This window comes from Ambystoma mexicanum, chromosome 6q (genome assembly GCF_040938575.1).
Source record: "Ambystoma mexicanum isolate Mex_15411 chromosome 6q, UKY_AmexF1_1, whole genome shotgun sequence".
NCBI classification, from domain to species: Eukaryota; Metazoa; Chordata; class Amphibia; order Caudata; family Ambystomatidae; genus Ambystoma; species Ambystoma mexicanum.
The window spans coordinates 487,335,545-487,359,995 of NC_090937.1; the positions used below are offsets into that span (position 1 = coordinate 487,335,545).

General features: G+C 48.6%; 1 protein-coding gene across 5 annotated transcripts in view; it reads left to right on the forward strand.

The window, feature by feature from the left end:
* The window catches only part of CENPE (centromere protein E), a 2,471,681-nt gene that overhangs the window by 1,822,695 nt on the left and 624,535 nt on the right, over nt 1-24,451 (forward strand). For all 5 annotated transcript variants that reach the window (XM_069630970.1, XM_069630968.1, XM_069630972.1 and 2 more), the window contains one exon: nt 3,412-3,567. In XM_069630970.1, coding sequence (XP_069487071.1) covers nt 3,412-3,567 — 156 coding nt within the window. The remainder of the gene's footprint in view (nt 1-3,411; nt 3,568-24,451) is intronic.

A 24,451-nucleotide genomic window follows, 5' to 3' on the forward strand; every position in this document is an offset into this window, starting at 1 on the left:
CCAGTTCAAAGCCCTTCCCTTCGGACTACGGTCGGCACCCAGGGTATTCACCAAGTGCCTTGCACCGGTGGCGGCGCAGCTGCGCCGCGAGGGGATTCACGTCTACCCCTACCTGGACGACTGGCTCATCCGCGCCAAGACGAGGGAGCTCGCCGTGGTCCACACGGCAAGGACCGTCCAACTCCTCACGGACCTGGGATTCTCCGTGAACTACGCCAAATCCCACCTGGTGCCCGCGCAAGTCGCACTGTTTCTGGGAGCGAGGCTCGACACAGTGTCCCTTCTGGCCTCCCCGTCGGAGGAGAGGACCAGGACCATCTTGGGCAAGGTGCAACGGATGTTGGTGGCCGACGCGGCCAAAGTGAGGTCCATCAAGTCCCTCCTCGGGATGATGTCTTCCTGCATCTACCTCATTCCCATGTGCAGGCTCCGGATGCGCCCGTTGCAAGAATTCCTGGATGCGCGCTGGATCCAGACGACGGGCAGCTTCGAGGAAAGGATCAAGCTCGACGAGAGTTTCCGACGAGCGATACGGTGGTGGGGCACCCGCGCGCATCTGACGGCGGGCATGGACTTGCAGACCCCAGCCCACCAGGAGACTGTGACCACGGATGCCTCCCTGGAAGGGTGGGGAGCGCACACCGAAAATCTGCACGCAAGGGGACTCTGGCTCCCGACGGAGAAGTCCCTACATATCAACGTCCTGGAGCTCCGTGCAGTGTTTTGGGCCCTCAGGTCCTTCCTTCCGTCCCTCAAGGGCAAGGTGGTGAGGATCTTCACCGACAACACCACCACCATGTTTTACATCAGGAAACAGGGCGGAACCAGGTCCCCGGCGCTGTCCAAGGAGGCGCAGGACCTGTGGCATTGGGCCGTCGCCCAAGGGATTTTTCTGGTGCCGTTTCATCTGGCAGGGATAAAAAACACCATCGCCGACTCACTCAGCAGGGAGCTGCGCTCGTGCCACGAGTGGGAGCTACGGCAGGATCTGGTGGATCGCCTCTTCCGACGGTGGGGCACACCCCAGATCGACCTGTTCGCGACGGCGACGAACACCAAGTGCCGGAGGTTCGCCAGCAGGTTTCCCCAGACGAGGAGCATGGGCGATGCTTTCTCGTTCCCCTGGGAGGGCCTGTTCCTCTACGCGTTCCCTCCCTTGCCTCTGCTAATCCGGCTCATCAACCAGCTCAAGAGGTCACGGTGCAGGATGATCCTCATCGCACCTGCGTGGCCGAGGCAGATATGGTTCCCGGACCTTCTGGACTTGTCAGCGTCCCCGCCGATCAAGCTGCCGGCGGACGCGGATCTACTCTCCAGGGAAGGAGGCGCCATCCTCCACCACGACCCGAAGTCGCTGAACTTGCAGGCCTGGCTCCTGCAGCGCTAGAGTTTGGAGGATACGACATACCGGCCGATTGCAGAGAGGTTCTTGCAAAGGCCAGGGCGTCCTCGACTCTTAAATGCTACGGACACAAATGGAAGAGGTTCTCTGTCTGGTGCCACGCACAGAAGATTAACCCTCTACGGATTACGGCTCCCCAAGTACTGCCGTACCTGCTGACGCTGGCCAAAGCTGGTCTGGCACACGCGTCCATCAAGATTCATCTTGCTGCGATCTCCCGATACACCAGAACCACGGGCCGGACGTCCTTGTGGTCTCATCGTCTGGTGAAAGAGTTCATGAAGGGACTGTTCAGATCGTTCCCGCCGGTGAAGGCTCCGGCCCCGGCGTGGGAGCTCAACGTGGTGCTGACCAAGCTCATGGGACCTCCGTTCGAGCCTCTGCACTCGGCCCCGTTGAAGTTTCTATCGTGGAAAACAGCTTTTCTTGTGGCCATCACCTCCGCACGACGAGTGGGAGAGATCCAGGCCCTTTCCTGCAAGGCCCCGTACTTGACTTTCCACGACACGAGGGTAGTGCTCAGGACGCACCCCTCCTTCATGCCCAAGGTACCGTCGGACTTCCATCTCAACGAACCCTTGGTGTTACCTGTGTTTTTCCCGTCGCCTTCGTCGCCGGCTGAGAGGACTTTGCACTCGCTGGATGTAGCTAGAGCGCTGAAGTTCTACGTGGACCGCACGAAGGGTTTTCGGAAGACGTCACAACTCTTTGTGAACTTTGGACCTGTCAATCAGGGGAAGGCTCTCTCGAAGGCTTCCATCTCCAGATGGCTCTCCGGCTGTATCATGTGCTGTCACCGGTTGGCAAACCGACCGCTGCCTGGCCGTCCGAGAGCCCATTCCACCAGAGCGATCGCAGCTACCACGGCGTTCCTATCTGGTGTGCCCCTGCTGGACATATGCAGGGCTGCTACGTGGAGGTCGACGCACACCTTCACGAAATTCTACTGCGTCGACCGGGATTCCAGGGAGGAGTCCAGGGTCGGCCAAGCAGTGCTGCGCAACCTGTTCGCCTGAGGTGAGCCTGGTGAGGAGGTAAGATGCTTAATGTTGAGTTTATGTGATGCTTAATGTTGAGCCTTTGCCACCTCCCGTGGTTGTGCATGTGTGTACTGCTATGTATTCTTTATTCATGAGCATGTGAATCCATGCCAGACCCCATGCTGGAGAAGGAACAAGTTACTTACCTGTAACTGTTGTTCTCCAGCATGGGTCTGGCATGGATTCACATGCGAACCCTCCCGCCTACCCCTCTGCGGCTCTTCACTTGGTCATACTGCCACTTCACGTGCTTCCAAATCTGAAGATGGCTGCCAGAGGCGGTGCTTAGGTAGAGGGCAGTCATTGGCTGTGGTCAGTATGACGCAGAGACCAGTGATTGGTTATTACTACGAAAGACAGATCAGAAACGAAACTGATACTGGTTTTTTCTTTACCGAGGATTCCCAGCCTGACGACGGGGAATATTCATGAGCATGTGAATCCATGCCAGACCCATGCTGGAGAACAACAGTTACAGGTAAGTAACTTGTTCCTTCTTACCTCTGTGTAAAAGATGTTCCTCCCATGGATTCCGTGTCCTCCCAACCTATTCTGCTACTACTCAGAGTGCTAGGGAAAAAGGGTGGAACTGAATTCAAGGGGTGTGTGGCGACTCTCTATGTACTGACCCAATGTCATATCTGGCATGGAGATGCATTGGCCGGAGCTGTGCTGAGTCCCCTGGCTGTGGAAACGTTTCCAAAGAGCTGCGGTGCAGGAAGATAAATATCAAAGATGAGGAATCAATTGATAGACTATCCATGAGAGAGAAAAGAGGCAAGTCATTTGTCTTTCTATGTGCCATGAAAGCTTGGTTTGAATAGGTTTTGACCACAGCTTTATATAACAGTTGATACAGGTTGAATTCTTTAAAGTGATCATTCCAAGCCTGAAGCGCTACAATTTATTTCACTGAAGTATGGTTCTTTGCTTTTTCTTCTGACTGCCAATCATTTTACTTTCTTTCAGTTGAGAGCAACTGAAGATGCTCTAAAGAGAACTCTGGAAGAACTTGGGCAGCAAAATCAATTGGTAGATGAGTTAAGGAATCAAATTTCAACATATTCTTTAAATATTCAGGAGACTTCAGTCAAGCTACAAACTGCATCTACCCTGGAAGCAAAGGTACACTAAAATAACACTAAATGCTTCGGAATGTGATTTTAATGAGCTGTGATCGGATGCCCATGCATACTTCTGTTATAAGGAGTTTCCAATTTTTCTTACCCTCTGAGCTGCGTGTCTCTCCAATTCACATGGTTGCAGAGCTTCTGCACCGATGTGCCACAGACCAGTTTCGTCTTCAAAAGAGCAGGATGGACTGTTACTATGGACTGTTACTTTGGGTTCATTTTAGTTTCCAAAAACTGAGTTGATTTGAGGACTATTTGTAATATTTTTCTCCAACAGGTTTCCACAGAAAGAAAGAAGATAACGTAATTGTCCCAATTCTCTTTTCAGTGTGTGGATGTTTTAATTACTCGGCCTCTTTAGTTGAATACTGTCATATATCTATTGTGACAGGGTAGCCAGGTGGGTGGGGGGTTGGAGGGTGTTCAATGAGGCTGACGGATTTATGTCCTTTCAAAACTGAGATTTTATTCCGACATCAGCAACAACAAAGAACTTGTAGGATACGTCTAAAATCATAATCACAAAGTCTCTTTAAAAAAGTTCCAACAAAGGGTGCTCGTCTACCCCAGCTAGATTGTCTAATCGATGTGCCATGACTGTCAAAAGATTGCAAATTTGTAGGTTTCCTAAACCCTGGTCTTTTTAATGCGATGATAGGTTCTCCTTGACCAGTATTATCTAGATTTGGAAAATGCTGAAGTTCTTCTTACGGATGTAATGTTTCCGGGTGAGTCTTTCCAGCACTGACATATACTTCCCCCAGGGCCTTAAGGATTTGCACTGGTTGCACTTTTTAAAATAACCACCTTCCTGCGCTAGCGTCCTGGTCCACTGGACACCACCTTGCTGACCACCTATGTTGTAATTTCTGTGAACCTCTGAGATCTAATTGCAGTGTCTTATGTCTACCCCCCACTCTGTCCCCCCACCCTCTTAAATTCCTACCTTTTCTAACCAAAGTGGGCGTTCTCTCCAGAAGGGGGGGTACCTGTTCTCTCCTTCCTCCTCCCGTTATGTTAGCTGTGTCTTCCCCCTCTGTATTTTCTTGAAACTTCACCACTGATGTCAAGTCGCCTTCCCTTTCTTTGTTTTAATTTTGATAGTTCTTTTTCCTCCAACCTAGCCTCTCTCTCTCAGATGGTTCCAACTTCCATATTTCTCTTCTAGATGAGTCGCTCTTTTTGCAATCGCTTTAATACTCTCCCTCAAACCTTCCACGCTCTCCTAGTATCCTTTTAGTATCCATCTCTCTCCCCACTCTCCTTCCTCCAACTTCTACTCCACGATTGTCACTGCCAGCCTGAACTGACAGCTTTTTATAGGCATTTCGATCCTTCCGTTAAGTGCTTAGGAATATAGGAAACACCTGTGTATACTGACGGCTGGGTGACTTTGTGATTGGAGCATTTGCTATGGGTCGTGTGGCTTGTAAAGGAGTTGACCCAAGGTCTTTTGAAGTCCTGCTGCCATCTTGGATCTCAGAAAGACCATTGACATTTGTACGGTTTCTTTCAGTTTGCAAATCTGGAGACCGAAAATCCTCCAATGAGCATGTGAAGCTGTTTGTTACATTAACAATACGTTCATTGCAGGGAATTACAACTCATCTCTAACCCCTGCAGCACCAGAGAGGTTGAGAGAAGACTATCTTTTTCTTTGTTTCTACTTCAATTCCGTTAGTCCATTCATTATTGCTCATGTGCGCCTTTATCCACGTAACTCACTCTGCATAACAGTGAATTGTAAGGAGAAATGTTAGCCTTATGCAGAAATGTATTTCTAATTGATTGAGGCCTGCCACGAAATACTCAGCAGTTGACGCCGAGGGGCTCACTTCGGAGAAGAAAGATAACTGGGAATGCAGGCGGTATAAAAGATTAAAAAAAAGAGAACACACTCTTATAGTGAGTCTCATTCCTCTTCCTCACACAGAAGCTACGGCGCAGGCATCGGCATGACACTGATCCTTTGGCGTAGAGGGTTAAGTCCTAGCCCACCTAGGGAGATGTAGGAGGGGTTTAATCGGCAGATTGTGCAGCTTTTTAAGTAGGCACGGCTTCAGAGTTGTCTCTGGGACCGATGCCCACCGTGTCCAGAGTATCCAGCATAAAGGCATCAAAGGGAGGTCACATGGCCACAAGGTTGACCTCTGCCAAATGCAAGGCTTCAACCCCTCCCGCAGTGGAGTGGCTCTGACAAGACTCAGCGACACACCTTAATCGTCCTGGTTGGACTTGGAGTCCTTGCGGGCTATATTTGATGAAGCAGGGGGGGGTGGCCCATCTCCTTTGTAATGGAGACTGTCAGCCAGAGTTTATGCAGCTGGCTGGAGGCTTGCATTACGCAAGTGGACTGAATATGACTGACCCCTGATATCGAGATACAGTTTGTGTTGATATAAGCACACCCAAATTCCCAGTACCAGAAAATGGTCGGCAGCTGTACAAGCACACCGATATGGACAAGGGGCCGCAATAAGAGAGGGCCCTGCCCTTCAAAACTGCAATAACTGATCTGATCATGACACTATGGCAAGCCTCTGTGCTAGATACTGGTGGTCATCTGTGATTTTGCCAAAAAGTATAAACCAGCTCGAGGCAATCTGCTGTTTCTATCTACACACCTGAACCCCAAAGAGCTGGTTGTCCAGGCCTTAATCGTCAATTTGAGGCCTTTGACGTTGAACCTCCATTCAGATAGGGAGTTGAAGAAGACTGACACCCTCTCAGAGAAGGTTTTCACATCCGGGAGAAAGTGTGACAGGCCTGTCACGGGAGGGAGGAGGGAGCCGACCCTTACCAGGCTTAAGCTGTCTGAGTGTGGGGCCTCTACCACACCTCCTTACCTTGTCCGCAGCGAGGAACAGAAGCAGTGCAACCGTAGGCCTGGTGGCAGCCGGGAGAACCAAAGCGGAAGCTGCAGGAGCGACAGCGGGCCACTGCATGCTGCAACACTGTAAGGACCAACGGAGTCGCAACTTGACCCTTGCTGGTGGAAAAAGATTCCCATGAAAGCTGACGCTGCCTTTGAAATATCTAAGATGAGGACATTGCAGAAGTTGAATCCATCAGAAAGAACCTTAACAAAGGCTAGGTGTGGGCGAAAATGGCTAATTTAATTCTGCAGGAAAATGGGCAGATTCCTGGAAAGTTTTGCCCAATCTGCCAATTTCAATGAATTTTTTTGGAAAAAGTTTTAAAAAAATATTTTGGGTAGGAAAGGTGTTTTGCCCTTTTAAATTTCATCTTTAGCTGAAATTTCTGGTTTTTTTTTTTTCGGGCTGCAAAGAAATCCACCAAAAGTGCAGTAAAAAAAGGTGGATTTTTTAAAATTTCATATAGTTTGTTTCAAACTTTTTAAAAATAGAAACAAAATGTACCCCTTTACATTTAATTCACTCACATAAAATCACTCCTTCAAACTTAATTATTATACATTTTCTCAAGGCAAGTGTGTTCTTTAAATTGTTTTGTCCAAATCCTTGTCGGCATAGACCATAATCGATCGGATGCCGTTCTTTCCTTTCTTTCAACCAATTAACAAGGTGTCCATCTTGCACAAGAAATGGATCAGAGCATATAATACTTTACCTTTTGCACTAGCAAACATGACACACCAATCTTCTCCACTTAGAGAAGGATTTTGCATTATCAGATGCCCAAAATGCATAGAATTTATCGCTTTCAGACCAGGGAAATTTAAGGTCTCTGGATATGCTTTGCAGCTTCGACATATCAATTTTCCATCATTTTTCCTAAATCTGAGATTCAGGCTTACTTTGGTATCAAACAAGTTCAGACGAAACTTCATAAAAGTTTTTTGGTAGCTTGTGTTAGGAGATTTCACCATGTATCCAGGAACATTATTCAGTTTTTTCACCTCTTTAGCCGCATCTTCCATCAGTTTGTAACGATTCCTTTCATCGCCAGTTGTACACCAATCCAGATCCCATAATTTCTTTTTCAGCTAATTTGGATTCTTTTTCAGGGTGTCGCAATCGGTATGCAAATCTTTTAGATGATTTTCACACGCAAGGGGCCATTTTACAGGAGTTGATCTAGAATTCCCATTTTTTCCCATTTTTTAAATCAGACAAGATATCGAGTTGAGGCAGAAATTTGTCCAGGATAGTCTTTCTGTATATGGACAACTTATTCCACAGAACTCTCATATTAATAGACACCAAGCCTAGCTAATATCGCAGGCACGTTATTGGTAGACCTTTGCACAAGTTCAGGACATGCCTCCAGTAAAGATTTTCAAGTTTTGGCCACAACGCTGCGGGAGCCCCTAATGCGCATTCGGCCCCATGTATCAATGTAGGTACTGTTGTCTGGTTAAAATGCACAATCACCGGTTTGAGGGAAAACTTTCCATATCTCTTGTTTACGATTGCACCTTGGCATGCCAGTTGTTTACACTTTAAGTTAGCATTTTCAACCCACTGCTGATCGTTGATGCTGCTGTTCAGCCCCATACCAAGATACTTTACCTTTTTTACAGAGTTCAATGATTCATTGTTTAACCACCATGATGGATTAATGGTTTTGTTCGATCTTTTAGCTCTTGTAAGATCATTACTTCAGACTTGGACAGGTTTATTTTTAAGTTGTTTTGGTTTACATATCTTTCCAATGCAGCTAGTTTTCGATTTAATCCGATGGGAGTTAAGTCTAACAAAACAATATCATCAGCATAGAGTAACCAGTTCTCTTCCGTACCAGGTGCAAATTCACCTATCTGGCGGAACAGAACTGTTGGCGAATTTCGCCAATTTCATTTAGCTGGTGCGATTTTCGCTCACCCCTACCGAAGCACTACATTTCCGCAACATGGGGTCTGGCATGGATTCACATGCTCATGAATATTCCCCGTCGTCAGGCTGGGAATCCTCGGTAAAGAAAAAATCAGTATCACTTTCGTTTCTGATCTGTCTTTCTTAGTAGTAACCAATCACTGATCTCTGGGTCATACTGCCCCCAGCCAATGACTGCCCTCTCCCTAAGCCCCGCCTCTGGCAGCCATCCTCAGATTTTTACCGCACGCTCAAGTGTTGGGAGTCCTCGTGTTTAGCTCTCGAGTTTTTTGCTGCGTTTGCACGCTTTTTTCAGGAGATTTCTCATTTTTTCGATTTAATCGAGCCTCAAGCTCCACCGCTTCTACTTCCGATAACGGGGACCCGTTTCGGAATTCTTCTACGCCCCTCAAGGGTGAAGTTTTCGTCCAGTTTACACTTCTTGGAGGATTCCGGAAGATCTGCGACCTACCTCAACGGACATGGCCCAGGACAAGGGGAGCTGGACGCCTGGATCCAAGCTTTTCAGGAACTGCCCTTGATGCGGATTATATAACGTTTTCAAGGAGGACGAGCATTCGCAATGCCTCTACTGCCTCCATGGGGACAAGACGCACGTGGAGAAGGACTGTGCGTTCTGCAAGAACCTTTCGGAACGGACTAAACAAGATCGTCGTTCCCGTCTCGCCACCTGGCTGGAGAAGGGCACAGCAAGTGAGAAGGCGAAGAAGAAGTCTGAGCGGGCTTCTAAGTCCTTTGAGGGCGCCCCGGTGACGGGGGCCCAACAGAAGGCCAAGCACCGCAAGTCCGCGGGCTCCAGGAGCGCCGAAAGGTCGGGCTCTTCGGTTGCCAAGATGGGCGCTACTTCCCCGGCACGTTCGACCACGAGCCAGCGCTCTGGTTCGGGGAAGAGGAAGTCCGAGAACCCGGGTAGGCCGCTGGAGCGGACCCGGTCGATCTCGATGGGGGAGCGAGGCGCTGATCCTCCCCCCAAGGCAAAGACCCAGGACGCACCTAAGGTGGTGAGGGCTTTGATCCACCCGGCTAAGACCTCTACCGAAGTGGTCGCTGCGACCCTGGTGGAGCCGGCTGAGACTACGCCAATGGAAACGGCCTCTGGGCCCAGGGTATCCCTGCCGCCTCGGAGGGAATCCTCTTTCCAGCCCATTGCTAAGACCCCCGTGAAGCCCCCGGCTGAAAAAGAGGGGGGGGGGGGGCGGTGGCCATTACAGATTTGGAATCCGACTCCGAGGAGGGACTGGTGGAGACCGAGGAGGGCCTCAACGAAAGGTCCATAGGCCTCAACGAGAGGTTCAGAAACCTCAACGAGAGGTTTGAGAATGTTCGATCCCAGGGGACGGTCCCTGCTGACGTGATCGAAGATATCGATGACGAACAGGGCCCAATGGAGCGGCCATCCCGTCCGTCGCAGCCATTGCCCAAGCCCCAGGATAGCTTGGTGGCCATTTTGTTGGCAATCCAATCCTTATGTACCAGATAAGGACGAGATTACCATGCACCCCGACGGAGGAGCCAGAACCAGGCCCGTCGGGAAGCCCTCCGAACAAGCGGAGGAGAGTCCACCCCGCTCCGCCCTTCGTGCCTGCGAGACCGGTGGACCCCTCATCCCCCTCTCCGGGAGAGGATACGGCGACGGGAACGGACGATGACACACTAGACATCCCGTCGTCACACCCCGCCCCCCCCCCCTCGCCCGCAGGCGTCCGCAGCCGACGAGGTTGGCTCTTTCCACGCCATGATAACCAGGGCATCCAAGCTCTTCCAGCTCTGCCCTGAAGAACAGAAAAAGGAGGGGTTTCTGTACCAACGACGAGAGGCTAAGAGGAAGACGGCCCTCGCGGTGCCTTTACTCGACATCTGGGACGAGGGGCTTGCGAACCCTGCCACGACACCCGCCAAGAGGGACGGGTATGGGAAGAAGTACCGAGTCCCCAATGCCTCCCCCCTGTGCCTCAGGGCCCATCCCACGCCGGATTCGGTCGTCTCGGCAGCGGCTAAGAAGGCAGCCAGCACGGCGGCTTCAACTTCCACTTCCCCGCTGGACAGCGAGGGCAAGAATTTGGACTCTATGGGACGACGAGTCATCTCGTCGGCGGCAACGACGATTAAGGCAGCCAATGCCTTAGCGATCGTGGCCCGCTACGACAGGGAGCTCTGGTTCAAAATAGCCCCCCTGCTAGATTTCCTGCCTGATGACAAAAGGGCGGAGGCCCTAGAAATTCTGCAGGAGGGCGAGTTGGCGTCGGATCACGCCATAACGGTGGCGACGGACATCACCGATACCGGATTTCGCCAACTAGGCAACAGCGTTTTCCTCCGACGACGGGGATGGCTCAAGGCGACAGACTTTCGCCAGGACTTCCAGCCCAGGGTGTTGGACATGCCGTTCGATGGCAACAACCTCTTTGGTAAGGCGGTGGCTGAGTCTCTACAGGCCATCAAGACCGACTCGGAGACGGCCCGGGCCCTTGGGGTGCTTCAGCAGCGACGGCCCTTTCGGAGCCCCGGAGGCAGACATGGTGCCTCCAAAGGATCCAGTGGTGGCTCCTCTGCTTACCGCCAGGTGGCCCGCTCCTCTTCCCAGGAGGCCTACAGAGGTCGCGGCAAGCAAGGGGGATCCCGCCGTCGTCGTCAAGGAGGCCAAGGCGGCAAGGCCTCCTCCGAACAAGACTTTGGAGGAGGACGTGGCCAGGGTGAGGTCTATCAAGTCCCTTCTCGGGATGATGTCCTCATGCATCTACCTTGTGCCCCTGTGCAGACTTCGTATGCGTCCGCTACAGGAGTTCCTCGACGCTCGCTGGTTTCAGGCGTGGGGTTGCTTCGAGGACAGGATCCCCCGCGACGAGGAGTTCCGTCGGGCGATCCTATGGTGGGGCACCCGGGCTCACCTCACGACGGGCACGGACTTTCAAACCCTGGCGTTTCAAGAGACGGTGACTACGGACGCCTCTCTGGAGGGTTGGGGGGCCCAAACCGGAGATCTCCACGCAAGAGGCCTTTGGCTCCCGGAGGAGAGGTCTCTTCGCATCAACATCTTGGAGCTCCGATCAGTGTTCTGGGCGCTCAAGTCGTTCCTCCCGTGCCTCAAGGACAAAGTGGTGAGGTTCTTCACAGACAACACCACCACGATGTTCTACATACGGAAGCAGGGGGGCACCAGATCCCCAGCCCTATCCAAGGAGGCCCAGGATCTGTGGCACTGGGCTGTCGCCCAGGGGATGTTTCTGGTTCCCTTCCACCTGGCAGGAATAAAAAACACCATTGCCGACTCACTCAGCAGGGAGCTGTGCTCGTGCCACGAGTGGGAACTGCGCCAGGATCAAGTGGATCGACTATTCCAATGATGGGGCAAACCCCAGATCGACCTGTTCGCGACGGCGACGAACTCCAGTGCCAGAGGTTCCCAGCAGGTTCCCACAGTCGAGGAGCATAGGCGATGCTTTCTCGTTCCCTTGGGACGGCCTGTTTCTGTACGCGTTCCCTCCGTTGCCGTTGCTGCTCCGCCTCATCAAACAGCTCAAGAAGTCCAGGTGCAGGATGATTCTCGGCACACTGGCGTGGCCGAGGCAGATCTGATTCCCGGACCTTCTGGACTTGTCAACGTCCCCGCCAGTCAGGCTGCCGGCGGACGCGGATCTTCTCTCCAGAGAAGGAGGCGCCATTCTCCATCACGACCCACAGTCGCTGAACTTGCAGGCCTGGCTCCTGCAGCACTAGAGTTTGGAGGGTACGATATCCCGGCTGATTGCAGAGAGGTTCTTGCAAAGGCTAGGGCGTCCGCAACTCTCAAGTGTTACGGTCATAAATGGAAGAGGTTCTCTGTCTGGTGCCGTGCACAGAAGATTAACCCTCTGCGGATTACGGCCCCTCAAGTGGTGCCGTACCTACTGTCGCTGGCCAAAGCTGGTCTGGCTCACGCCTCCATAAAAATACATCTGGCTGCCATCTCCCGATATACCAGGGCTATGGGACAGGCGTCCTTGTGGTCTCATCGCCTGGTGAAGGAATTTATGAAGGGACTATTCCGATCATTCCCGCCGGTGAAGGCTCCTGCCCGGCGTGGGAGTTAATGTGGTGCTGACCAGGCTCATGGGAACCCCATTCGAGCCTATGCATTCGGCGCCTTTGAAGTTCCTATCATGGAAGACAGCGTTCCTCGTGGCCATCACCTCTGCACGACGAGTGGGAGAGATTCAAGCCCCATCTTGCAAGCCTCCATACTTGACTTTTCATGACACGAGGGTGGTGCTAAGGACGCACCCCTCCTTCATGCCCAAGGTGCCGTCGGACTTCCACCTCAACGAGCCCTTGGTGTTACCAGTTTTCTTCCAGTCGCCGGCCGTGAGGACTTTGCACTCGCTGGATGTAGCTAGAGCGCTGAAGTTCTACGTGGACCGCACAAAGAGTTTTCGGAAGACGTCACAACTGTTTGTGAACTTTGGGTCTGTGAATCAAGGGAAGGCTCTTTCGAAGACTTCCATTTCCAGATGGCTCTCCGGCTGCATCATGCATTGTCACCGGTTGGCAAACCGACCGCTGCCGGGCCTTCGGAGCCCATTCGACCAGAGCGATCGCTGCACCACGGCGTTCCTGTCTGGTGTGCCCCTGCTGGACATCTGCAGTGCTGCTACGTGGAGGTCGACGCACACCTTCACAAGATTCTACTGCGTCGATCGGGACTCCAGGGAGGAGTCCATGGTCGGCCAAGCAGCCCTGCGCAACCTGTTCGCTTAAGGTGAGCCTGGTGGGGAGGTAAGAGATGCTTAATGTTGAGTTGTTGTATTGCTTAATGTTGAGCCTGTTGCCACCTCCCGTAGTTGTGCTATGTATTCTATTATTCATGAGCATGTGAATCCATGCCAGGCCCCATGCTGGAGAAGGAACAAGTTACTTACCTGTAACTGTTGTTCTCCAGCATGGGGCTGGCATGGATTCACATGCGAACCCTCCCGCCTAACCCTCTACGGCTCTTCACTTGGTCATACTGCCACTTGGTGTGCTACCAAATCTGAGGATGGCTGCCAGAGGCGGGGCTTAGGGAGAGAGCAGTCATTGGCTGGGGGCAGTATGACCCAGAGATCAGTGATTGGTTACTACTAAGAAAGACAGATCAGAAAGGAAACTGATACTGATTTTTTTCTTTACCGAGGATTCCCAGCCTGACGACGGGGAATATTCATGAGCATGTGAATCCATGCCAGACTCATGCTGGAGAACAACAGTTACAGGTAAGTAACTTGTTCCTTGTTCTTCAGCTCCGGGTGTGGTCATTACTACCAGTGGGTTAGGCACAATTCCCAATTACAATATCGCCATGTGACCATTTCACGGCACCTCAATCTCCCCCACTGAGGTTTGACCTTTGGCTCTGAACATCTTAATTGGTATTACTTTTACTTTTTACCCCAAGCAATGCAGACACTTGCAGCCCCTTTTTGAAAAGGAAGTAGTGTTGTATGCTCTTGCAGCTCCCCTTAACTTAAGTATTGAAAGTAGCTGAAGTGTTCACCCATGTCAAATCAAGTTCCTCTAGAATCCTACTGTTCTGAAGCAGGTGGTGTTTGGCTTCACAGATCCAGTCAACCAGTGCCCACTGCCTATGATGACCATAACATCCAACAATGTTCACAGCACCACCAAGTTGCGGCAAATAAATTCAATTAAACTTCTGGTCCGTAAGGCTCCCGGTTTTATAATTTTATCTATATTAGCACTTGTTTTGCTCTGAAAAAAATGAGCTGCGACTATTGTTTTTTCATAAAGAAACTTCACTTTTGCACTTGGATGCCTGCAAGGGAACATACATGGAGCTGGACTCTTGCAGACCAGGGCAAGTTTCACCATAAAAATGGGATACCTTGCAGCAATTGGGACAAATGGAGTACTGGACATCAGCAAGTCAAAGCTAGTTTGTCTCACTTTTACTAGAAATGACAACAGTTACAGGCATCATTTACTTTATTTTTAATGCAAACTGGGACACATATGGTGATTGGACTGCAACAGATCAAATGTATCTTTTTTAAATATATTTAGCATTTGGTTAAATTGCATTTGAACCTTTTGCCATTCTAGAACAAAAGAAAATGAAACTAGGGAAATAAATTAAAATACATAATTTACAGAAAGAATAAATTAGAATAAAATCACATTTATTCATCTAAAAGAAGAAAAAGAAAATCAAAAAGAATGCCGAACCCAAATTACCTTCCCCACTGTACTTTAACATGGAAAAGCTGTCAGGTTTGCACTGGTTCTATCCCCAATTTTATTTAACTTGGAAAACCCACAACTGCCACCCCCACCACTGAGGTGGGCGAACCACCTAGTAGTCTGGACCAGACATTGTCAATGGCAGTTATCTCAAGCCAGACAAGTTTTCTCAAAATACAAAATTCTCAGAATAATTAGCGCTTTACAGACTAGAGATATATATGCTGCAGTGTCTCCATTTCGGTCTACCCGTTACAGAATCTGCAACAGGAATTCTGTTAACATGACTCCTGCAAACCAGAATCTGTCTAGTGGGATGGACATTGAATCTGAATCGCATTTAATCATTCCTTGCCTTAACTGAGGGATATGCATTCAAATAAGAAGCCACGACCCCCGTTAGTTTATGCTTATGGTGCAGATGTTCTAGCAAGGGGTAACCATGCGTGGATTTCAGGGTCTGAATCCAGTCCTGCTGGTATAGTCGATGTTTTACACTATACAGATTAACCAATAGATTTGGATTTGTCAACCCCAGTTTGTTGAGCAATTTATTACAAGTTTTTACCAGGCGATTAACAGTGTGCAGACTCCTTCCCAACAAAGAAGAATTTAAGTCCTCATATAGGGAATCTTTCGGGGGGGTCAAGGATTCTGCGATATATGGCCAAGATACAACATTCAAAATGAACCATTAGGAACTTCAAGCCTAGTTCGTACATCATTAAGGATATCTGAATACAATTAGGTAGGCGCAGAACCTTGCTCCATATTGTTGCCTCGACACATTCAAAATAGTTATACGCCAAGAGGTGAAGAGCCTCCAGTCCGCATAGAAATGCGGGCAGTACTTTGCCCTCATCGAATCAATGAACATGTACCATATTTATTGTCATTTTTGTACATTTGACCTTTTATATCAAGAGCCTATCTCCTCACAAAATCCTTGACGCCAGATAGATCATATTACGACAGATCTCATCTCTTGAATTATCCGGGAACCAGGTAAATTTCATCTGTCTACTAGATTTAGTAATTCTCCAGATCTTTGGATTTTCTGGGTTTATGCAGAGGGCATTCTCTCTTGCTTACACCGAGAAGGTGGTAATCAATTTCAATAGTCCGAGGGGTGTACAGTCGAACAAGATGAAATCATTGGTGTACACTGCGCAGGTGTATTTTACACCTGCCAGTCGTGATGGTGCAAAGCCCTCACTAATCGGAAAGTCATCCACATCTGAAATGTACATTTTGAAGAGACAAGATGCTAAAATGCATCCTTGTCTCAAACCAGTGGTGGTCGTGATCTTTCTGGATAATCCACCCTCCAAGTTCAATCTCACTTGAATATTCGAGTTGTTATGCAAACTTACCAATACTTTTAACAGTGTAGGTGGCATTCCCCATGAACTAAGTTTAGTCCACAGCCTTCGATGACTGACCATGTCGAATGCCTCTGTGAGATCTATTGAGGCTACGTAAATGGAATTGTTCGTCCCAGACCAAATCCGTTTTACCAGGAAACTGTTTACGGCTGTACCCCGATTCTTGCGGAAGCCTGCTTGAAACCTCTGGAACCTTTCCACATTCTTATCCCAGTCTATTAGATGTATCAGGGTGTTGGATGTGAAGATCTTACTATCAGCGTCCATCACCATGACAGGGCGGTAGTTTTTTGGGTCTGTTCTTGGACTGCGCTTGTAAATTGGCACCACGTTAGAAGGGTAGAGCCTGTCATAAGTTCGTCATTTAAAATGTGCCAGGGAATATTAGCCCAATGCTTGGGATCCGATTTTAATACCATGTTTTTTTATCTCAGCCCAGCAGAGCGAGTACGACTGGCTTTCTTAATGCAGGCCAAGACATCATCTTTCTCGGCTGTACAATAGCAGGTCACAAAATCGGTTAAAAAATAGATGCATGGTCCCCCTCCATACCTACATAAATTGAATGAAAACTATCCAGACAAGGACAGAGTCTGTCAATGATGATACAGAGTAACGGATGGACTTCGGCCACTGAGAATGTAGGTTTCCACAATTCTTCAGTGGAACATTCCCAGATAACCCTGAATTCCTCATTCAATATCCCCATGGTATGAGCATTCCACTTGATCCTATTCCCTCCTGAATTCACTGTCAGACCTTCTGGAGCAGCCTCTGTGGCTGTTGTCTGAAATTCTGCAACTAAAATCTTGTGATTGCTTGTCATAGCTGTACCCAACCTTGAAACGTTGACACCTCGAGTAGAGCAAGACGTCAATGTGCATGTAGTCCAGGACAGCTTCCTTGTCACCTCTTTCCCAGAAATAATGTAGTTTTTCATCCCCCCTTAAAGCTAGCATTGACTCAAAATAGTCAGAAAGCCAAATGCAGCAGCCCACTGTTCCCCATTTCTGACCTTGACAGATGAACCGAAGGAGATGATCGGGGTGCAACACATCAAAGTCCTCTGATGCGGGACAAGAGGAGTTGAAATCTCCAGCTGTAAATAGCCCCCCCTTCCCAACTCGGCTCCTTCTCTCCAATTTACTATGTAGTCGCAGTGTGTCTCGAAAAATGTATTTAGTGCCCCCATACCCTCATTCCAGTATATGTTGACCACCAACAGTGGAACACTACAGCAATCTATTTGAAGCCCCAAGACAGAGGCAAGGGACCTTGTCTGTATTTCACGCCTACTACACCATTTCAATTGCGATTCAGGTTTAACGCCTGTCAATAACACACGATAGGCATGACCCTTCGTGTTCTTTTTTGCCAGTTTATAATCTATTTTAAAGCTGTCCAAGAAAGGGGGATAAAGTAGCCAGGTCTCTTGTAACAAAACAATATAAAAGTATTTTAAATCGTCCACCAATTTTGGATTAGTTAACAGAACCTTGTGGCCTCTAGTGTTCCATGATGCAATCCTTGAATAACTCTCCAAGCTAGAGTTTACCAGTATAAATGGCAAGGGTACAGGTTGATACCTTCAGCGCTCCTGCAACCATGACCAGTCACTGCCCCCAGCACTGGATTCTGGTTTAAACTGTAAACTTCTCAGCCTATTACCTCCTTTTTCCTCATTAATCACTAACATCTTAAAATCTCGATGGGCCTGAGCTCCAGGCTGTTTCAATTATTAGGGCATCTGTAAGGGAGAATTCTCTCTTTAGGCTGAATTTCCTAACCTAGTGAGTCCCCCAGCAGCTTTGCTGGATTTCTGGAGTTTGTTTTTTGTCTCCTGCCAAGAGTGAGACTCTTTTTTTCCCCACTCTTGGACATGATTATGGTGTTCCTTTGACTGTTAATGTGTTTTATGGGCTATGGGGTCCTTTACTCCATAGGGTCTCATGTGTTTTTACTATGTGTGTTACATAGCACCCTCCGTGCAGTAACACAGGGGTGTCATAGTGACACCCCACCATAGACTCCATACCCTGGGACTGACTACTGTCTCCCAGGGCATGTAAAGTCACCATTGGCTTTACTAGTCCCAAATTATTAACAGAAACCAGTACAAACCATCATATTGTGGACGTACTGGTCGGGACAATTCGATTGCCCCGGGGTCTGTTAGTCGAGGGGGCACGTCTCCGTCCCCCCTGATCGAGTTTTGGCTGGTGGCAGTGGAAACTACTTTTTATATTCAGCCGCAAATATTTCTCTATGGGATTTTCCCATTGTTCGAGGCTACCAACTTTAATTATTTAATTCTCATAGCCTCGAACATACCGCCGGTTTATTTATTTAATATTAATTCGCCGGTTGGTATTTTTTGCCAGGACTCGATTCTAAAATGGCATTTTTGTTCTCTTCTGTGACTCCAACCCAAGTCGAGCCCTTTGTGGCGGGCTTCTCCACAGAAGCCTCCAAAAGTGGTGCCACTCTGTCTGGGTACCACAGGGGGTGTGGGAGGGGGTTTAGGCACCCTGGACTGAGTTACCTTGGTAACTCAAGTCGCACTCTTGTGTGATTGGCCCAAGTGGTGAGCCGGCCGGCTCACCACTTAGCATGTTTGATTGACAGCTAGGCTGAGTGAATGGGGGTATGCTGCATAAAAGCAGGGCTTTGGGGACTGGAACTTCAGAAGTCGCCACAGGACCTGAGAATCCGACTAGGGAGAAGCTGAGCCGACCTACCACGACGACACCACCGGTGGAGTCCTGCGGAACCGACTCACCACTTCCCGACGACAGAGAAGATCTCCCGGCTGGAGAGGCTTCTTCCCCTGACTGGTGGGCACAACCAGTTTACCTTCTTTCTTCACACCCCAGACCGGTTTGTGGTCGAACTGCCCATGCCAAGCACCCCGGCAGCCGGATAGCCGCTCACCACTGAACCGCGAATCAACAGACCGCTCCTTGTACCCGAGAAACTCTGCGGCTGGTTTCTTCCCTGGCAGTGCAACGGACTCCTGTCTTCCTCCCCGACGAGATCCTCTCTTCCCCCGGACAAAGCACCGACTTGCATCCGCTGCCAGGAACAACTGCCCCCGCTGGAGTGATCTCACCACTTTAAGGTACCGTGTCCGCCAGGCCTCCCTTTCTAAAGATTGCTACAAGGTAATAACCCCTTAACCTTCTGGACTGGGCTGGCCGCCTTGACCCTCTAACTGGTCCCTTTCTTTGGTCCAACTCCTTTTTGAACCGTTAGACTTTCGTGCACTGCAACCATGTGACCTTCTACACATTTCGTTTGGATCCCCTTAAGCGGATCTGGCCCACTGAATCTGAATTCCTCCTGTTACTTTGCCTTCCTCCCTTGTTGTGTTCGTGAAAAAGTGTTGGGATCTGTTTCAATTTATTCTCTGTTTTTCTCTCCCTTTTAAAACGAATTATTAGAGTGCCATCTGCGTTAAGCACTCACAGCTGTCTGAAAATAAGTGGGGCTTTACTTAAGACTTGTCTAATATTCTTTTAAGGGAGTGTATATCTTTTAGTGACTGTGTTTTTGAATTGCTTACTATTAGTGCCTGTCTGTTTTTCTAGATGTGGTTTTAAATAAATAATTATATCTCTTTTACACCAAGCCCTGGTCAGTGTTTACTTGTTCTAATGTGTTCTCTTGACCTATTGTGAATACTCTGTATACTACCTAACTCTTCTTGAGGGAAGTCTGACTGCTCAGCCACAGCTACCAAGTGAATCTGTGTGGTACAGGCTGCTACCAAGTGGGTTTACTGCCAAACACCTGTAGTCCTAAATCTTTTGCAGTGGTCCCAGAGGGAACTGCATAGGTTTCTGCCTAACAGCATTGTTTTCCAGAAGGCCTGTGAGGTTGAATATCAAAGGCCATCATACGTAGTTGAGTAGCCTCATTCATTATTACCTCAGATACAATTCTAGACACAATTTCCAAGAGAACTTGGTCAGTAGTTTCATCAATACATTCGAGGAGGGCTGTGTCCTTTGAGACAATTGCCTCAAGAGCAACGATCTCAGCAATGAGCTAGAACATTAGCTCTGTTAAGCACTAGATTTGTCCCTTCATTGAGGATACACTCAAATCTTTGAGGACGGGTATCGCTTGGCTTAGCCACTATGTCCCTTTTCGGGCCACCTTCCCTCATTCTTCCGTTCTCTGTCGGCACTTGAGAATCACAGGGCTATCTGGTACCAGGGCTATTGGCCCCTTTCTTATTAAATATGGCACCCCATGGTTTAGTTTTGAAATCTTCCAAGCTCTCTTCCAGGCCCCGCAAGCCCGTTCCTCGCAGCACACTGTAAACCACAGGTTACTCCCTGTGCATCATGGTTTTTTAAACTGGATGGTCCTTGGTCTCGCTCGTTGAGCCTCTCCGAGTTGTGTCTGTTAGGCAGAAACCTGTGCAGTTCCCTTAGGGAACACTGCAAAAGATTTGGGACTGCAGGTGTTAGCAGTGAACCCACTTGGTAGCAGTCTGTACCACCCAGATTTACCTGGTAGCTGTGGCTGAGCAGTCAGACTTCCCTCAAGAAGAGTTAGGCAGTATGCAAAGTATACACAATAGGCACTCGGACACACCAATACAAGCAAACACTGACCAGAGCTTTGGTATCAAAGTATATAATTATTTATTTAAAAACACACTGTTTGAAACACTCCAGCACTCTTATTGTAAAATATTCTAAACACAGTTACTATTGTAATATATACACCCCTTTTTCCTTATCATATAAGTCACAGTAAAACACCACTTATTTTCATACAGAGGTGAGCGCTTAACTAGATGGTACTCCAATAAGTTTGTGAGAAAGGGAGGGAAAAAGACAGAATATGGAAAAGGTACACCACTCTAAGGTTCAGGAACACTGTTAGCAAGGCAGAAGAGCAAAAGTCACTGGTGAGCCAAAGTCCAAAGGCTGGGGCCACTCTTAGAGAGAGCAGAGCACAAATGCACCCAAGATTACACAGTTACACTAGGCTTAAAAAGTCGTGCAGAGGGTTCAAAAAGAGTTTAGAGAGGCTTAGGAAAGTTTAGCCAGGGTGTTCCAGGCTAACCCAGATTTGAAAGCCGGGGGCTAAATCTACCCCGTACAGTCAGTAGCAAGGGAAGCCAGGCGGGACACAGTACCTTAAGTGGGAAGGATCCTCCAGTGGTGGCAGTTGTTCCTGGCAGTGGGTGCAAGTCGCGTCGTCATCCAGGGGAAGAGAAGATCTCGACTTGGAGGAAAGATGAAGGTCGTTGCATTACCAGGGAAGAAACCAGCCGCTGAGTTTTCCGGTTAAAGGTGGTACCTTTGTTCGCGGTCATGGTAAAACGTGGTATCCCGGTTGCCGGGGTGCTTGGCACAGGCAAGGCGGCCACGAGGTACGTCGGGAAGGCGAAAAGACAGTGAAACTGGTTATCCCCACCAGTCAAAGGAAGAAGACTCTCCGGCGGGAGATCTCCTCTGTCGTTGGGAAACGTTGTGAGACGGTCCAGCAGGGCTCCACCGGTGGTGGCGTCGTGGCAGGTCGGCTCAGCTTCTTCCTCGTCGGATTCTTGGGTCCTGTGGCGGCTTCTGAAGTTCCAGTCCCCAAAGCCCTGCTTTTATGCAGAAAACCCCCATTCACTCAGCCTAGCTGTCACTCAAACATGCTAAGTGGTGAGCCGGCCGGCTCACCACTTGGGCCAATCACACAAGAGTGCGACTTGAGTTGCCTAGGCAACTCAGTCCAGGGTGCCTAAATCCCCCTCCACCCCTCCTAAGTACCCCAGACAGAGCGGCACCACTTTGGAGGGCTTCTGAGGAGAAGCCCGCCAAAAAGTGGAACAAAGGGCTCGACTTGTATTGGAGTCACAGAAGAGAACACAAACGCCATTTTAGAATCAAGTTTTGGCAAAAAATACCAACCGGAGAATTAATATTAATTAAATAAACCGGCGGTATGTTCGAGGTTACCGTAAATAATTAAAGATAGTAGCCTAAAACAATGGGAAATCCCATAGGAAAATATTTGCGGTTGAATATATAAAGTAGTATCCACTGCCACCACAATCGAGTACAAACTCGATTGGGGGGACGGAGACGGGCCCCTCGACTAACAGACCCCGGGGCAATTGAATTGCACCAGCCAGTACGTCCACAATATGATGGTTTGTACTGGTTCTGTTCAGAATTTAAGACTAGTAAAGTCAATGGTGGCTTTACATGCCCTGGGAGACAGTCAGTCCCAGGGTATGGAGTCTATACTGGGGGGGTCACTATGACACCCCTGTGTCACTGCACTGAGGGTGCTGTGTAACACACATCACAAAAACACATGAAGCCCTATGGAGTAAAAGACCCCATAGCCCATTAAACACATCTAGATTCAAAGAAACACACTCAAATCATGCCCAAGAGTGAGGGTAAAAGAATCTCACTCTTGGCAGGAGAAAAATAATAAACCCCAAAAATCCAGCAAAGCTGCTGGGGGACTCGCTAGGTTAGAAAATTCAGCCTAAGCAGAGAATTCTCCCGAACAGTGTCAATACCCAGTACTGCCTGGACCATGTTGGTTTCTCTCCTTACTCTAATTGTAGAGTCGGTTGAGACCTCTGCAGCATAGATAAGTTCCAGTATCTCACCAGTTTGTGATTCGGAGTCCATCATGGTTAGCTCCTTCTGCTCTCGATTCGTTTATCTGATATTATTCCCCCCTTTAGAAATGAAAACCGGTTTCAAATTCCGCAAAAATGTCCTGCATGATTTATTCCTCCTAGGGGCTTTAAGGTTCTTTGTTTTCTTCTTCTGCAGACCTGTCCCCCACCTTATTAGTGTTGGCTGGCTCCACTCCAGAATTAACTATTATGATTTCTTCCAAGATTGACGACAATTCCAGGATGACCACTGTTTTAGAAGCAATTATTTTCGAATCACTCTTATTGTTAGTGTATGTATCACGTTGGACATATTTTGAGATGCCGAAGAGGAAAGGCCAGTATCTGAGGGAATATTCCCGGCGGGGATTCCCTCCTCTGTAAATAACCACAATGGGTGTCTTTCATCAACCCCTGGAAGAATCCTCAACATGAGTCATGTGGAGTGGCTGTTTGGCCACCCACCCCGTTTGCGACAAAGATATTGCAATGGGCGCTGCCTACTGTATATTTCCACTCCAGGGGGATTCAATATTGATCTAAGTTGTCAAGTTTCCTGTTACTTCCTTCCAGGTGAACATAATTAACTTTTAATTTGTCCTTTTGTTTTCATATAGGGACACCATGGATGTTATAACTATATTTAATGCAAGTATTGCAGAGTGATTGATGTCTACATTCTGTGACTGGTGTACAAGCGAAGTGAACCCCAACTTGGGCAATGGAGTTGAGGAATCGGAGTCTGAAATTTAGGAGTCATCCAGGGATGTATTCTTAAAAAGAGGAGGGGGTGGTGGTGTCCAGATACAGATTTTCTGTATTTTTAGGCACTGGAGATGCCTGCTGATTGGCCACTGTGGTTAAGATATTTCCCAAAGTGGAACATATTACTAGAGACCGATTTGACTTTTTTGGCAGCTGAAAAGGAGGTTATTTTAGCCGCTGTTTTACTACGTGCGGCTCCTTCCTCTGAATTAACCATCACATTAGACCGTGCACGGGGAACCAGGACTTGAGTCAGGAAGGGGGAGAGCTTGGGCTATTTCCAATAGATCTTTCCCACAGTCGTGTTTGCCCTGCATCCTTCCACATCGCAGGCCGTTCATATAATTGCTTACAGATTTTGATAAAAGTCCTGCCACCAAAAGAACAAATATCAGCAGTCAGGGCGACTCACTGTTATCTTGTTGTGTTGCAAGTTCTCCCTCTCTGAAATATTCCCAGGGACTGCTGAAAGCTCCAACAGGCTTCCCATATGTATATAGCCAGATGAATCTGCCTGCTTGAGATGGTTTACCCAAATCTCTTAAGTTTGAGAAGTTTGTGGATCCCGACTATTGTCAACATGTGGGTTATTCCAACAAATAATTCGGCCCAGACTTAACTTGAATCTTAATTTGGTCCTTAATTACTATGGACTCACCTTCAATCTAGTTTATTGAGCTTTAACACTCAGTGATTTTTCTGATAGACATTACCTTGGCCGTAATAGTAAGCGAGTTTCTGGCGTTGCCGGTCCGCCCATGTTATATTGTGTTCTCTACAGAGGTTGTTACTTTGCTGGTACAACCCTCATCAGTCTCTAGGTAATAAGCAAATTTCAACAGAGTAAAGAAAATTATTTTGCTGTTTTCTATCACCATCTTATCTTTCGAAGGACGGGGAAAGGCTCCATTGGCTTGACCGCAAAAGAAATTATGCTATGTGGCAATCCAGAAGGAGGACTCTAATCATAGGACATCGTTGTCAAGTGGCTTAAAAGAAAAACACCTCACTAACCCTATTGCTAATTGGGAATTCTCTTCATATCAAACTAAA